This window comes from Trachinotus anak, unplaced genomic scaffold, assembly GCF_046630095.1.
Source record: "Trachinotus anak isolate AG129_WGS33_773 ecotype Australia unplaced genomic scaffold, CSIRO_AGI_Tana_v1 ptg000001l, whole genome shotgun sequence".
Lineage (NCBI taxonomy): Eukaryota > Metazoa > Chordata > Actinopteri > Carangiformes > Carangidae > Trachinotus > Trachinotus anak.
The window spans coordinates 3,636,836-3,653,429 of NW_027273852.1; the positions used below are offsets into that span (position 1 = coordinate 3,636,836).

The following is a 16,594-nucleotide window of genomic DNA, read 5'->3' on the forward strand; positions in this document are numbered from 1 at the left end:
GTGCTCGCGGTTGTCTCATTTCATTCCTACAACAACTTCTCAACAGGATAAACACACCATTTTAAGAGGTACATTTCAGTGTAGCTTTTTAATGGGCAATAAATCTGTGTCCACAGGCGTGGATGATACCAGAGGTACACCTCAGGGAGCACATCCATTTTGCTGTGGCCATCAGGGACAGGGGTCTTTTCATTCGCTTCCATTACTCTTATCTGATCAGGGTGAGGCACCCACTCCTTAGGCATCAAGTCACACCAGCTTTTCCTGCTGCACACATTCAAATCCTTGAAAAACTAAGAGCAATGTTTACATACATTTCATTTTTCCTGGTTTTCAGTGGTAATATTATTAATTATTAAACACATAATGATCAACTTTCAATTTGTTCGTTGTTGACAATTAACACACCAGTAATCTACAAATGCAGAGCTACAATTTCTCATCAGTGGTAAACATCAGTTTTTGTTGGTTAAGCACACTGGATTAACAGTCAATAACTACACAGGGAAAATTCATTAAAAATGCAATAATCTCCTTTTCACCTCACTGCAAAATCTGTCAACGATGCCACATCCCCTCTCCAGCTACAGTTCATGTTAGTACTTAATAGAATAAGGCTGAGGAAAAGTAGTCGTTAAAAACAGAGTTTATCACAGAATACCTCCAGGGATGCAGGGAGCACCATAGAGGAATTGTTTGATTTGTCTCAACCTGTTACTTCTTTATGCAAGCCAGAGCACTGTCCTCTGCTGCAGCCTCCCTTTATAGCCTCATAAAACGGAGACATTTTCATATTAACAAGCTCATATTCAAGCATCTAAACTTCTGACCCAGTGTCATTGTTCACTGCTTATTTAACGATCCAAATTACAGAACAAATTTTCAATTTTGAGAGCGCCACTGCAGGCATCTTCACTTTCAAGTGTTACGGTCGGTTGCAGACAGTGAAGGAGGAGGAAGATAGAAGGCTGGAGAGGCGTCCTAAAGCAGAGATGGTATCAGGTATTTTCCTAGGATCTGTGCTGAGAGGGGTGGAGGAGGATCAGCAAGCTGCTGATGAAGACGTCTCTGTTCCAGCAGGAAAGAGCTGCCTCGCATTCACTTTAATTAGAGGCTTTGCCGAACCTTCACGCATAAAACATGAGGGGAAAAAAATGTCTTTCATGTGTCGTAAAAGGTCCAACATTAAACTTGTTTCCATGCTAATGCAGTTGAAGCATATTTTCTTTTCATTATCACTGAGGCATTTTTTTTGAATATATATATATATATATTTATATATATATATTAAAAGAAAACCAGTAGAAGAAGAAAACAAATCGCCTCTGCCCGACAACCACGTCAATTAATATAGTCATTAAAAAGACAGTGTGGATAATAATAATTCTTTCTCATAATGGAATTTCTTATCGCAGTTAAACAATCTCCTGTTAAAAATAAATAAACAAACCTGGGGCACTTCATACTGCTGGAAAATGTTTTAATGGGTTAATGCAGGCATTCTTGCAGACAACAACTTCATCTTTTTTGCTTCCAACATCTCAACATGACGCTGAATGATGAGTAATATCATGTAAAAATGATGCTACTCTTTTAATTTACAAAATCCTCTGAAGTGTCTGTCACACCACACTACATACGAGACGGACTGAATAAACATGACAACCCCCCCATTCGAACACACAATAACATTGCCAGTAGAAGTGATGCTCAGCATCCTACAAATATCCAAGCATGTTAGAGGAAGTTTTTGCACATACTCAATTCATTTAATTCTGCACAAATATGTCAGATAATTGCAGAAAATAAATTGTTAAAAACAAAATTGGTACTTGGACACTTTCTTTGACAATAACATGACCATGCATTAGTCTCTCCACTTTTAGTTAACCACAATATATTGAGAATATATATTTGCAAGTTGGCGATACTAAGGAAAAAAATTCTTAAAATTTAATCTATAACAGTTCACAGACGTATGATCTGGAATATGTCGTTCAAATGGGAGACTGAGTAAATACTTCCATATACTTCCAATGTTTTCATATATTAGGGCCAAGGTACAGACACTTCTCTGTCTTACATGAATCATTAGGTTTGACACTGGGTCTTGATAATGGCAGATTATTTTTCCCCACAAATATGCAATAGAACAGACTTTCTTGTACACTAGTCTTCTGAAGATGGTTCAACTGTCATTTACATAGAAATGGTGCCATCAATATGGGGCATACACATCTTTTAAAAAGTGTAAAGAACTGACCTTGCACTGAAAGTGTTCATGCTTTTTAATGTCTAGTCACAAAACGGGCTAAACATTACAAATATATATAATATTTCCCATTTAGTTAAACCTTTGTTACGTTCCTATAGAACTCCATATCAAAATGACTATTCATGGGAACTAGTGCAACCTGGAGGAGGCCTGGTCTTTGTGACAAGGCAGGCACAGAGTAAAATAGACAAAGTACTCTAGAGCAGCTCCAGAGCAATGGCAGATATATTAAGGCCATTTTTAAAATTACGGGAAAAAAACAGTAGCAGACAGCTTGACTTGCTACCCGGGTTGAACAGAATTCAGCTGGGGAAGCAAAGCAAGCAAGCAACACCGACTGAACCGATTTTTTCCCAATGCATTGATGTCAGTCGTCCACGTGCCAGCCTCCCCACATTCCTGGCCAGAAAGCTCCACTCTTCTTTTTTCAAGTGTGTTCAGTTTTGGTGGAAATAAGAGTGGTACCCTTGCTAGTCCTTCCTTTGTAAACCCATGCTTCACACCTCCAGTAAAGTCCTGGGGCACAGTCAGGCAGTCACGACTGTTTTAGACGCTTCCTGGGAAGACCAAAGGGTGGGCACTGTGCTGAAGCCAGGGCTCGAAAGGCCTCGGCTACCAAGTGAGGATGGGACTGGATCATTGACTTCCAGCCTGCAGTCTCCATTATATCTGTAGCATGACTGTAAGCACAGGCAGAATGAAGTTAACATTCAGACATAAGAATGTGCACATTAAAAATCAATAAACATAAATGACATCGTAATGGCAGAGCAAATAAAGAGGACTTGATTTGTGAATTTCACAGTGAAACTTGAAAAGGGCCATTAGTGCTTTATGTATGTGCATGGGTTGAAATGAATGCGGGATTACAACGTCGTCACATGTTGAATACAGCAGAGACAGACTTAAGTTCAACATTTCAAAGTGTCCTTTAATAACACACTACATGATCTGAAAGAAAAACTTCCCATAGCGACCACCTCCCTTCTTTTTAAAAGTCTACAAATCTTCCATTTCAAGGGTTTATGCAGGTATGAGTCTATTAATAACATGGATACAAAGATATGGAGCTTCAAACTGAAAAGGCAAATAGCACTCTGTCTGCCTGGGCTAAAACAATGAATTCTAATGCATCTGGTTGGGGGAAGAGATAAGAGCGTGTTATTAATCTTGTGTCACATATATCAGCTAATTACATACTTGCTATTCCAGTTCTTTCCATCTTTACAGCCCAGCTGTCTCAGGACACTGCACCTATGGCAAGGAGATAAAAAGGTAAGCATTCAGGGCTGGTAAACAGAAATGGCAGCAGGAATTTATCACTCGAGTTTTTTTTTTTTTTTTTTTTTTTTGCAATACTTGCCTGTTGATAAAATCTATGGCTTGTGCTTTGAGCTGCTCGGCACTGTGCAAGTCTGCTAGGATGAGGGTGTCGGCCACATTCTCCACTGAAAGGCTGTTGCACAAGGCCTCTTCACACATGACCTTTAAACGTTCCAAAGCGTACTGGGGTGGCGGTGGGACACACACACATACGCGCACAGACACACATATACAGCAGCAGTTACATCAATGATTCAATGAGGATGCTCATGGTTTGAGGTTTTGTCTCAACTGTTCTTATTAAAAGCTGCCTTCTCTAGGAATGAGGAAAAAATGACCAGGATCCAAAATGACCAACCATCAAGCTCATGTAACACATGCTGCAATATTAAACAAGACTAGGTCAAAACCTAGTATGTGGCTGGACAAAAATCACCAAACACATGAACGAAAGACAAAGACTGAGCTGTGATTTCAGTTGTATTTACTCACTTATAAAATGAAAGTTAGGTAAGATGGAGCAGTTTTCAGTTATTTTTTCGAAGCTTTTGACTTTATTAAAGTCATTGTGAGAGAGAGAGATGGAAAAATTGGGGGGAGGGAGAGAGAGAGAGGGAGGGAGGGGGGGAGAGAGAGGGAGGGAGAGAGAGAGAGAGAGAGAGAGAGAGAGAGAGAGAGAGAGAGAGAGAGAGAGAGAGAGAGAGAGAGAGAGAGAGAGAGAGAGAGAGAGAGAGAGAGAGAGAGAGAGAGATGCAGCAAAGGGCCGCAGGCTGGAGACTAGGACCCGGGCTGCTGGGGCAAAGACTTAGCCCAAACAGCACGTTCTACCAGGTCAGCTACCAGAGTGCCAGTTCTGAGAAAGACTATGCTTATTTTGTCTCTCACACAGCTCACAGCCTCCATCTGGGATCCACAATAGTTTAGTCTTTATTTACTTCCAACTCCAGAACGTAACAGACTTTTATTAGAGGCAGGTCTTTATGTCTAACTCCTGTTCGATATGCAGAGTTGGTCATAGCGGTTAGTTTGAAGCCTTGTTACCGATGACTTCTATATTCTCTCTCTCTCTCTGATAGGTGTTTTTAGTTATTCTTCTGCCTATTTTAATAATATATATACACATGTAATTAAACTAGTGTATTTGCTGTAATGGAAGCGAGGCTCAGTGTATTGGAGACGCTCCCTTACTTCCCTGTAGCTCCTGAGCACCTGGGTAACCAGAGTGGCTTGGTAGACTGCGGCTCGGCACTCTGCTGAGCAGTGGTGGAAATACCATCACTCACTCACTCACTCACTCACTAAGTCAGTGAAATTTGTGTTTATAGGGCTGGCCCTGCCGTTTCGGTCCAGCCAAAAAAATTAATTACAAGATTTCACCACATGGTGCAAATTTATCAATTTAGCATCAGGGTGATAGTGGAGGGGGAATTAAGGTTCTTGCTCCATGATCAATACGATATTCATAGTACACTTGCCCTAAAAGAGGGGAGACATTGCTTTATCAGCTGTAAAAGTGTACTGATCATCAATGCAATCTGACTGTGTTGTATTGAACTGTCTTATGTCAAAGTTATTTTACAACAGCACAATAACTTCAGTGAAGTTTTTTTGTTTTAAGACAAGTATGTTTTCATAAGATAATGGACAAGAAATTTTCATTACTGCCACACGCCTGCGTATTAGAGACACAACATCACTAACTATCTTCAATAAGCTCTGTTGACTACATCTAACAGTCCCCACAGAAGTTGATTGTAAGCATCAAAACATACATCAGTATTTGTTGAAGAGCTATACTGAATTATACGTTACATGTTTTTTCTTGTTATATAAATGGGTGAAAATTAAGGAATAAGTAAACAACATTTCTCTAACTTCAGGCCTGAAAAGATTTCACATTAGATGAAGGCAAACAGAGAGACAGCAAGGTACATGTCCCTGACTATATCACATCTAAACATGACTGTTTCAGTGATTAAGTGGCCTGATGTTAATACTAACTGCATAATAATACCTACTGATGATATACAAGTCTGAAACTGAAGCCATAAAATAAAAAAAGCCGATACATAACTGAAAGAATACATTTTCAATAAGTACTCAAACTTTCATATTATTTTGATAAGAGCTGATGTGTAAGAGTGTTGTGTTCTGATATTATCAGCCAAGACAAAGAAACATTGGTCTCAATATTTGGTTACCAAATAAACACAGTGACATGATGTCCGGCCACGGCGGAAATCAAGTGTTTATACATGATCCGAACGGTCACACTCAGAGGTAGAGTGAAAAGTCAGCTGTCAGCTGTCACCAAGGGGAAACATGTTATTGTTTAAATATACAGCAGGTATAACAGCGCACATTTTCAAACAGTGTCTGCTAGAAGACATTGATAGTGTTACACTTGATTCTTCACATGCAAAGTACCACAAATAGTTGTGTAACAAAAAAGAGAGCTAGAGAGAAGTTGGATTGCTGGTTTCGAAAAGTTTCAGAAATGATTGGACAGAGACCCCCATTATCAGATGTCAGAGTATGAAAACCAGAACTAAACAATGGATTTAGCAGGCAACATTTTTGCAATGCTTTTAATTCACAATGATTGGCCAAACTACGCCACAAATAAAGGAAATGGTTTTTTCCTGCTTTTAAAAAGAAGTGGGGGATAGATGTTTCCAAGCATCTGAACAAAAGTTTCAGTTTCTTGGGTACTTACTTTATCTGCAGCTGCCAGCAAATTGTCTGCCATCTTCTCCAGGTTTGGGGCCTTTCCTGTATAGATGAAGCCCATCATTTCCTTAAAGACATCTGGGTCAACGTCACTGATGTCAACGCGGTTCTGCAAAAATGACCAAAGGTTACTTGAGCACTCACAAGAACTTGGCAACTGAAAAACATCCATGTCAGAGGGTGATGAGTTTCATTACCACTGTTAGGATGGTGTTCATTAAATACATGGCAAAACATTTGTGTGGCATTGTACCATTATGGTCATAAATGAAAGAAAGTACAAACAAACAAAAAGCTATTAGAACCAGTTATTCTTACCTTTTTACTTTCTTCCATTTCATGTTCAAACATAGCGTTAAAGACTGGTGACCTCGCTGCAATAAAACAAATAAATTGGACACTAATAAATATAAAGGCCAGTTGACTTCATGTCAAGCATGTTAGCAAACCAAAACAAATCATGTGACGAAGAAAGAAGCCTTGAGAAAACAGCATATAATGACAGAGTTGTCTCACACAAAAGAAGTGCACAAAACATAAACTATTACAACTGAACTATCACAGCTCTAAAATGTTGCAAAATCTGTAAAGCTGCCACTTTGTCAGCATTTCCCCCTGACTACAGCAGCTGCCACCGTGTCTAATGGAAACAAGCCTGAGAGGAGAGCCAGCCTCTCAATCTCTTGGATCCTACAATCATCTGGGTCGAGCAGGGCCAAGCAGGGGTAGTGAGGTGGATTAGTGCCCACTGCAGAACTAGGCCGCTACAAATCAAGCAGGAACACAGACCCTCTGTAGCCTTTCAAGGTGCTTATGGTGCTCCACGAGAGGGGTATTAAGAAAACGCATAGACATGTCTTGCTGGAGCCAGTTTGGGGGATTCTCTCCTAGTTGCTGCTAGTGGTGGAGGCCAAGGACAGTCTTACCTGCAAGGATGGATTTGTGGGCTTTGAACTCCTGCCCTCCCACATAGAGGCTGCAGTCTGTGAAGCGTGAACACTCCCATAGGTTCCCCAGGTCATCTGACAGCTGGCACTCAGGTACCTTCAGCATGTTCATGTTGGACTGGCCCGAAATGTTAACAGAGTCCTGCACAACGCTTACCTGTACATGAGAAACATCACAGGGAGAACCACACACTGAAACAGACTCATCAAGGCTAAACATATTAACAAATTTAGCAGCAAATATGTCTAAGGGCATTGGAGAGTGTTTAATTTCAAGGACTCAACAGTGAAAGCAACTCGTTTGTGAAAACACATCCACTTGAAACCAAAATTAATTCACTTTGCTGAAACACCTTATTGAGGAGAAAAAGCATTTGTCTTTAATTTGAATGTAATTTATTTTTCAAAGCGGCAGTTTCACTGAAATTGCTGGATCTTTCTGGAACTGCTCTTTGGCACACCGTCTAGTCCTGGCAGTATTCAGCCAATTGCATTTACATCAAAATTCATTGAAACTTAATTTAACTTGTCCCTAAAGAGAGCAATTTAGGAGACATTTATTCTTCTTGACAGACTGAATTCAATTATTTCCAGAACAAGTGTCATTGTAAATAATGGGAAAAGGAGGAAGCATTTCACTTCCTAAGATTTTAATGTAATTTGAAGCAAATGCCATCAATATGTTTGGAGTTAAATGGCACTACAGTTTACACTCAGGTGTAAATGCACAATGACAAGAATTAAGAGACTTTAGTTTTAATTCACAAAAGGTAACAATATTGGTATAAATGCTTCAATACAACAATGATCTGCTTTTGATGGCAAAGAGTCAATATAACAATTCAATGATTTGTATGCCACATACAACACAACAGCAGGTCAGTAACATGATACTAGTACACAGGAAAATGAAGCTAACAGAAGCTGCACAGAATTATTTGACATTATGATGCATCATCATATTTATTCAGCCAGTCAGCAAAGAGAAGTGTCTTTTCAATAACCTAATGATGCCACAAGCTATGTCCGACAACACAGCTTCTTTGTGCCCTTATAGAGATGTAAATCACATTTCTTCCCATAATTTATACACAATTACTTTTAAGCAAAGCCATATCCTTGACACTGCAGTCAATTCACTAATAATGTACCTCCAAACTCCAAATCCTTTCTATGTCATTGAACAACATAGAACAGGGCATATTTACAGGATGGTAAGTATCTCCAAAAAGGAGACAGAATTGAGAGATTGTCGTTTTCTGTGAACAGATGAGAAGAGCAATGTGTTCCAGCCCAATCAATGACCTTCCAAAATGAGTGACTGATTCAATGGGAAAACAAAGACTAAAAATACTCCTCTCCCATTCACATGTCAATAGGGCATTTTTGTAAAGTTCCACATTCCACCTTCACCACGGGTAGGAGTGAGGAAAGTGTGGCTCTATGCAAACAGGAAAGCAACAGTATAACAATTACCTCACAGAACAAGGTGAGCTTGTCATCTGGTAAGAGTCCATTGGCTTCATCGAGGAGGAAATCTCTCCTTATAAACTTTTTGAAGCCCCAGTCTTTACCTTGGACAAATCTATATGCTCTTTGGCTTTCTGTAACAAGAAGGAAAAAATGCAAAGTCTTGTTATTGCCTTTGATAATAAACAGAGGTGGTGCCATAAAAGCAACACCAAATATAAATGTGGTGACGTTCCTGGTTGCTTGCACTCACCCATCGCTTTTGTCTCCTCTCTTTTAGCATTCAGCAAAGAAAACTTGAACTTTGCCCTGACTTCACTTTTTGGACAACTAACAAGTAGTAAATACAATGACAGATAGTCTTTGCTTTCATCATCAAGTCCCTTCGGATTGACTCGCAGACACCTGGAAAGTAAACTGCGCATTAGTAATCTTAAAAACTAGAGAAGACAGTCATAATCGCTTTTATCACTTTTGCCAAAACAACACTGTAACGAGGCTTCAGGAATGTCTCTCTTGTTTTGAAAAACTAATTATTTTTACTTTTGTGTTTCCACACTGAAATACAATATTCACACTTTTCAGAAGTCTTTCATATTTGTTAGAGGAAATTCAAGACGTGAAACTGGATGTAACAAAATTGCTCAATATAGATTAATTCAAAAATACATTCAAGTATGGATATGAAATTCCAAAACTTCGAAGGCCTACATTTATTCACACATAATCAAGGACTTTCACAGCCACAGAATACCTGCAAATAAATAAACTTCAGTGAGAACTTTAATTTGAGTACGAACCATTTCATTTTGTCATTTGGACCAGAGGAGAAGGTTGAGCTTTTCAACACCTCGCCCATTTCTTCTCTGCAAAAACTAAAGTTGTTTATGGTCCACATGTAAGAAAACTTCACAACTTTGACCTTGGAACCAGAAAAAGAAACACACAGAACCATCAGACCTTTGTTTCTTTCCATTCCACTTTTCAAATACAGTAATAACATTTCACTTTGTCAACACACCGTTAACATAGTTCGGACTGAAAAATTAATTATGACAGCTTGGACAGTTTACCTCCCAAAATAACTAAAATGTTTGACTTTCTTACTGCTCTGACACTATAGTAAAGCATGTCTTCTTTTGGGTCTGAAACTACAGTAATTTGAATTATACCAATTATTTTCTTATGTCACAGTCAGAAGAGCACAGGTGTAAATAATGAAACTAATTATGGCTGAATTCCCTTTAGCTGCTTCAGTTCATGCTGACTCACTGTCACACTTTCATGATTTACAAGGGGACTTCAATAGAACAGAGCTATTGTTAATATTATTAGTGACACCTGGTCTATTGCTATGGACATGTCAAACTGTCAGCTGGGAAAAGGCATATTAACAAGAGAAGGAAAAATAAAAATGAGTCCGAGTAAGTTGGGAGGGAAAAACAGTGCTCAACACTGTGACATGGTTTGAAACTATTTAAAAAGCTGCACCTCAATCTAATTTGAATCTCAAACATAATCGGCCATCTTTGTGTACATATCATGATACAATTAGTTCCATTATGCCCATACCTGTGTGTAACACCAGCTCTCTGCCACAGGTCCACTTGACATCTCCCCAGGAGGAGGAGGGGTGGGAACCCGTGACATCACCGGCTTAGAAGTACCACTCACTCACGTCCTTAAAGCACTAATTGTTCCAAGAAAAGTAAGTGTCATCAGTTTTGCACAAATTAAAAGCATAACTTTCAATTATGAAATGAATTCACTTTTTCAAACCAATGGTTCAATATGGCTGGACAGAATAAGCCCGGAAAATAAATTCTCAAGAAGGCAAAACCCTTCCTAGGAATTCTAATCAGCTTGCATTGTGATTGTGATGGGGAAAAAAAAGTCTGCAGTCTCACTGCAAAGTGAAACAATGTGAATTCAGTGCACAAGTGTAGTGATTAGTGTGTTGTGTGGTCTGTGGTAAAATCAGTACCTACTGAAATGTAGAATGCATTACTGACAGCTTCTGTAAATGTGCAGTTCCTGTCTGTGGCCACATAAATACACATCCTCACAGCTATCAAATCACAGTGTTGACATAATGCATACAAAGCATGTTTGGGCAGTAGGGGTTGTCCAAAAACAAAAACGGCAACAAGACACAAACAGTGGAGAAACGCAACCAATGTTCATGTCCTTGAAGGTGGGGGGAAAAATCATTAATTTCATCACTTTCTGAACACCTCATACTGAGGGAGTTGTAGACATAACTTGCAAATCAATTTCAAATCAATCAATAGCCTTTGAAACCTCTGAAAGGCAACCAAAGAGGAACCACACTACAGTGAGACAGACACTCTTTGTAAAGATGAAGTAAAAACTGATGTCTCATTTACCACTGAGGAAATATACTACATTAACAGTTTCCAGAATTATTAAAAAAATTCCTGGAACACTCAACAAATGGCAAACAACAGAAAAGCATAAATTCATCCCCTTCATTTATTGTATCAGAAAGCATTTTACCATAATTCTGACCAACTAGTAATAATCCATTTTCATGAGGGAGAAATCCACAAGGAAGAACTGTTCACATAATATTGCATGCACATCATACATATACAATACACAAAAGGGACTTTAAAATAAGTGACACAATCCTCTGTTGGTGGCATGCTAGAAAGAAAAACAACATTGTACAAATTTGGACTGTTGTCAATTACAGTGGTGCAGCTAAATGTATGTATGCTTGGTGCAGCTTAAACTGTAAGTTTTTAAATGGCACATTATGCCAGATGGGGCAGTCTGCTAATCGCAAATTAACTGTGACACCGGGGAGACGTTCTGTTACACTTTGTCTTTAGTTGCCACTTCTGTAATCATGTGCATAGATTTTCCCATAACTTGAGTATAGTCTCTATGAGAATTGAGAATTAGTTTCCGATTCATTTTATAAATAAACAAAGGACAACAGACACACATGAATGGAATCTAGATAATTCAACTTAAAACATGCAATGGAAAAACAACTCCTCATGTAATGCTCTTGACTCACTGGTGAGGTGAATTGGTTAGTTACTAAATAGCATTTTTTCAGTAACACCTGGTCAGCAAGCCTGTGCAGATACTGGTGATACAGAAAATGTTGCATGTTGTTTTAGTCATACATTTTCATGCCCAAACATGAAATGTACATGTTCAGTAAAGCATTTGAAAGTGTTTTACATTCCCTTCTCAACTGACACTATTGGGAGAGTCTGCACATTTCATTTCACCTTTCTTACAAACTTGATGTAAAAGCCTCTAAACCCCTATCATCCCGCTGATCAAGCCATCTCAGAGTGAAGGTATTTCCTGTTAAAAACTCTTAAAAACCGGTATAACTTGGTCTAGACGGTTGAATACATTTTCAAAAACTGGCAAATGAGGACAGAGGCAAAAACCTACAAATATAACACAACTGTATCTCTAAAAATATGCTTTGCATAAACTTTTAACATATTGTACACAAACACACTGCTTGATGCAAGAATTACATACAACAGAGATGCCTCCGTGGCAAGATGACACAAAGAGATCAAAGCCAAAAGAAAGGATGACAGTGCTGAACTACTGTTCTTCTAGTTCAATTTCCCTCTGCCTGAGTGTCCCACAATGTGATTTACAATATACATCACAGAATTCCTGCTTCTTTGAGTAAAACTGAACTGTATACACACACACACACACACGCACGCACACACACACGCACACACACACGCACGCACACACACAAATACATGCATACTTATCTAGCATGACTGGTTGTTTATGTGTGTGTATCCTTGGTGCCACACATTTCCAGCTTTTAAATTTGTTTACAATGAAATTCTATTTCATTCATCTTTTGTATTTTCAATATTCCATTTGAGGCTAAAAGTATTTTGATTGTGAGACAATGTGCACTTATAACCATGCCAGCAGGGACTACAAAAGGATACAAAAAGGATATCTAGAGTCTGTGCTAACCTGATGTGTTATTTATGAAACAGGATAATTTTGGGAAAACAGCCCTCAAGTTGAGCACAGCACACTGCTGCCACCTTTAGCTATAATGATTAAATATGAAATGTGAATCATGCAACATGAGTAATGAAATTAAAAAATATCATCACCTCTTGACTAGTTGAAATGTGTAATGATGGAGATTTTCTAAGTTATCACAGGATCCTTCATGGCCCCATCTCCATGTTCCACTCTAGAAATAAAGAAAGAGATTAGACCTTGAAAATGGAAATAAAGTGATGCTACGTTACTGAAGCATCTGGCTATAAACTCACAGTTCTCACAATAAACCAGAGCTGCCACATCTACCTGGGGATATAAATCATCCAAGTGGCACCATTAGAAGCTTTCAAACCATTCAAGAATTCAAGCCACGTTATTAAAAAAATTAAGATGATCAGAAACCAGATTGTCAGCCCACACAGGTAGTGTAGGCTTTACATACCTTGCCATGTTCAGTATTAACTGAAGCGTTGCCTGTAACTGATTGGTCGGCCCATAAACCAGTCAGTTAAATTAGCTAACTCAAGACTCACCGGCAACTTTGTTTGGCTAACACGTTAGCTGGGTCGCGCCACCTCGCATTTACTACAGCAGAAGTGATGCTATCCGGAGAGGCATCTAGCTAGTTTGTATTAGTTGAAAGTTAAATGATCATATCTTTATTGAGCTTTACATCTTACTCCAGCCTAGTGTTATACGCTATTCTAGATGCAACCAGATGTGACTACGTTTAATACAAACAATCGAAATCAGTAGAAAGCAACAGCTCAATGTTAGCGTAACATCGGCTAAAGTGTCAACACTATTTCCCAAACCATCATCAACATCGCTTTATATCACGATATGTCTTCTTTAAACATTTAAGATAGTTTAACCAAGAATAATGTTAACAATACAAAAGGAGAATAATTCGATTTCGCGAATCCGTGAATTATGAGTGCAATACGTATTTAGCTAACCCAAGCTAACATGAATGTTCTCATTAGCAAGATTAATGTTAACTTCACTTTAGCCTTGGACCGCAAATACAGCTAACGCTGATGAGCTAGCTTGTTAACAATAAACCCGTCCTCATTTATCTGGCCAGACTTACGTTAGTTACTCCCCTGTTGCAACACAAACTAGCTAACGATAGCTCAACTTAAATTGTTAATGTCCCGTGTAGACCCCGCATTACCCAGTGTAAAACAAAGGGCCTTCACTGATTCCTGTGGCAAGATGCTAACAAACCAAGCTAACGTAAAACCTCACGTTTTGGTACAGTCTGCCGGTGGGAAAACAACGGTGGCTAAATAGCAGCTAGCCAAAGCTAATCTCTGCACTGATGCTCACAAAAAGTTTAAAAAGACACGGTGACGGCGTACCTTTCAATTTCATACTTCCATATATATCGGATAACGCATATAGCTTTGTGTCACACTCGCTTCTTTCACCCTCGGTGACTTTATACTCTTTTTCACTCAGTCTCTTCACAAGGCTTCTTTGTCTAATTTATATCTGTGCTAGCTTACATCTGTCTAGCTGGCTGGTATCTTTACAGGCTAGAAAATATACATATTGCGCATGCGCGAAATTTGGACAACATCCTGGTCCATCTAATTTTTTTCAACTAATCCAGACAAGCACTTCTAGTATTACAGCTACTACCACTATAATAATAATAATAATAATAATAATAATAATAATGATGATGATGAAGATGATAATAGGAAAGTAATAGGGTGCATTAAATCAAGAGCTCTATTGAAGCACCTTGTGAGGATACTATTAGGCTATGTTTTTGTTTCTATTCAGCCAAACTTTGTATTAAAAAAAAAAAAAAAAAAAAAGATTATATGATACTAGTGCACTGCTGTTTCAAGACACCAAAAAATATATCCAGTAGTTTGACCTAGTTCCATATTAACCTTAAGATCAATACATTTAGAAGGGAACAATCCACAGATTAAGTGCTTTTATTTTGATCTCTAAGTACAGGTAACTGCTTACCTCTTCTCTAAAAAAAAAAAAAAAAAACATGGAAATGAGAGACTGTTATATTTTTCCATCACTTGATCAGGACTAGTGTAAGTGGGTGTCCTTCTTTTGCACTCTCTCCCGCTCTATAATTAATAGATAAATGGGATGAATTAATAAAACAAATGAATAAAAACCTTAGTTTTAGACTCCCAGACTGTAGATACTTTGGGAAGTGGTTTCTCTGTGTGGATCCTCTCTTCCTTAAAGGGCCATTTTAGGCATAGAGTTTGTTTTTGCTGTTGAGATTAGGATTTGGGTTAGAGGTTCATGTTTTTGGTTAGGGTTGATATCATACATATAGTAGTGATTTTAAGATTTATTAATTCACATGACACTCGAAGGTCCTCATATGGAATGCAAACAATGCATGTAAGGAGTAGGTGTGCTCATCATCTGCCTATTATATGCCTATAATAGCCCATCTTCATAGGCTACAGACACTGAAAAAATAAAGAAAGAAAGGAGTCTCGATAGATGAAACCCCCAAATGCAGCTCATTCTCAGCCACTGTCTCTTCTGTCTGCTTCTGATGTTTCTCGTCTAGCAAACACAAAGCAGCTTGGGGTAAGTCATTCTCTGAAACAATACGCCATAAAGACTCCCTGTAGGCCTGTGATAACTAATTCCCTCGCAGATGGATGGACATTGTTCAGCACTATGAGCGATAAATGGCTCCTCAGCACCAATCAGTCTACATTCATGGACAAAGTACGGTGCAATCTTTGAATTTTTGCACTTCAGAGTGATGACAAACACCTAACTAAGCCAGTCTCGGTTTGGTCAAATATACTGTAAACACAGCAGCAAAATGTCACATTTTGATACTGGGGCCCACATCAAATGTCTTTAATATCATAGCGATGATACAGTGACCCATCTTGAAGTAGAAGGGATGGATGATAAGATCACAGTCGAAGAGATAAAGACATACTTATCAGGAATTTAAATCGGTTTAATTTAAGGGCAGGGAGACAGGCCTTGCTGAATGTGTCCACAGACAACATCGTACAGCAATTGAAGAATGGTGAGGCCCAGGAATAATAATTTAATTGTATTTATCTGCCATTCTTTTAAAAGCACTAGCACTGAATTAGTGGGTGTGCGGCACAGTGTGTGCACATGGAGAATTACATCTTTGAAAAAAATAAAAAATAAATAAATCAGAGGGTTTTTTTCATCAGTTTCACATCAGTTTGATTGTCTTGTTTCTATTCTTAGTGCCTGTTTGGCTTCAGAATGAATGGCACTGAATACCTGTTCTGTGTCTTTGTTCTTTCTGATATGTTCCTCAAGTATGAATAGCCCCCTGCATGAGTATCTCTTTAAACAATGGCTGTGACATTCCTCCACCTCCAATCTACAATACTGTTCTAATTAAGAAGATTTCAAAATACCCCCGATATTATTCCTGACAAGTGCTCAATGCCTTCAGTGATGAAGACTGATATAGACAGAACGTATGAGCAGAAAGAAAAAAACTACAGTGACAAGACGAGCCCCAGTGACCTTATCAGAACACGGTCATGTCGAGAGAAAAATGGAGTGTGACATCGGTCACGCTCTTTTTTTTCTCAGTGTCTTGGAAATCAAGTCATCATACTGAACAATGGAGATGATAGAAAAGCTCAGAGATTTCAGTTTCATCTAATTTGATTAAATCTAAGTAATAAAATACATGGTAATACGCGACTGTTGAGAAGGTGGATATGGAAAATAGCCACTAGTTGATCAGATTGTCAGCAGTCCTGAAGAAAATTCTTTATTCCCAATATTTTTCCTATTGTGAAAGATG

The 16,594-nt window shown here is 38.6% G+C and overlaps 1 protein-coding gene across 3 annotated transcripts; it reads right to left on the reverse strand.

The window, feature by feature from the left end:
• Positions 1 to 1,463: 1,463 nt before the first annotated feature.
• spopla (speckle type BTB/POZ protein like a) lies at positions 1,464 to 14,306 on the reverse strand. Of its 3 annotated transcripts, none has more exons than XM_071496258.1 (12): positions 14,148 to 14,306; positions 12,891 to 12,973; positions 10,318 to 10,435; positions 9,546 to 9,667; positions 8,999 to 9,150; positions 8,752 to 8,879; positions 7,255 to 7,432; positions 6,647 to 6,702; positions 6,315 to 6,437; positions 3,639 to 3,781; positions 3,476 to 3,529; positions 1,464 to 2,955 (listed from the first exon to the last, which is right to left on the reverse strand). In XM_071496258.1, the coding sequence occupies exons 3-12, from the start codon at positions 10,393 to 10,395 to the stop codon at positions 2,811 to 2,813; spliced, it is 1,179 nt and encodes a 392-aa protein (XP_071352359.1). In that variant the 5' UTR covers positions 10,396 to 10,435; positions 12,891 to 12,973; positions 14,148 to 14,306; the 3' UTR covers positions 1,464 to 2,810. The 3 variants fall into 3 exon arrangements, with proteins under 3 accessions (XP_071352359.1, XP_071352447.1, XP_071352533.1); XM_071496346.1 differs by lacking the exon at positions 14,148 to 14,306 and adding an exon at positions 13,877 to 13,916; XM_071496432.1 differs by lacking the exon at positions 14,148 to 14,306 and adding an exon at positions 13,226 to 13,244.
• Between the last annotated feature and the right edge of the window lie 2,288 nt (positions 14,307 to 16,594).

Excerpts from the sequence above, each read along its gene's own strand:
- spopla (XM_071496258.1), bottom strand. The coding sequence starts at position 10,395 with ATGTCACGGGTTCCCACCCCTCCTCCTCCTGGGGAGATGTCAAGTGGA. Across the intron at positions 7,433-8,751 it reads AGCTCACCTTGTTCTGTGAG|GTAAGCGTTGTGCAGGACTC; the intron begins GTAATTGTTATA and ends TCTCATGTACAG. Across the intron at positions 3,782-6,314 it reads TGCTGGCAGCTGCAGATAAA|TACGCTTTGGAACGTTTAAA; the intron begins GTAAGTACCCAA and ends CCGCCACCCCAG.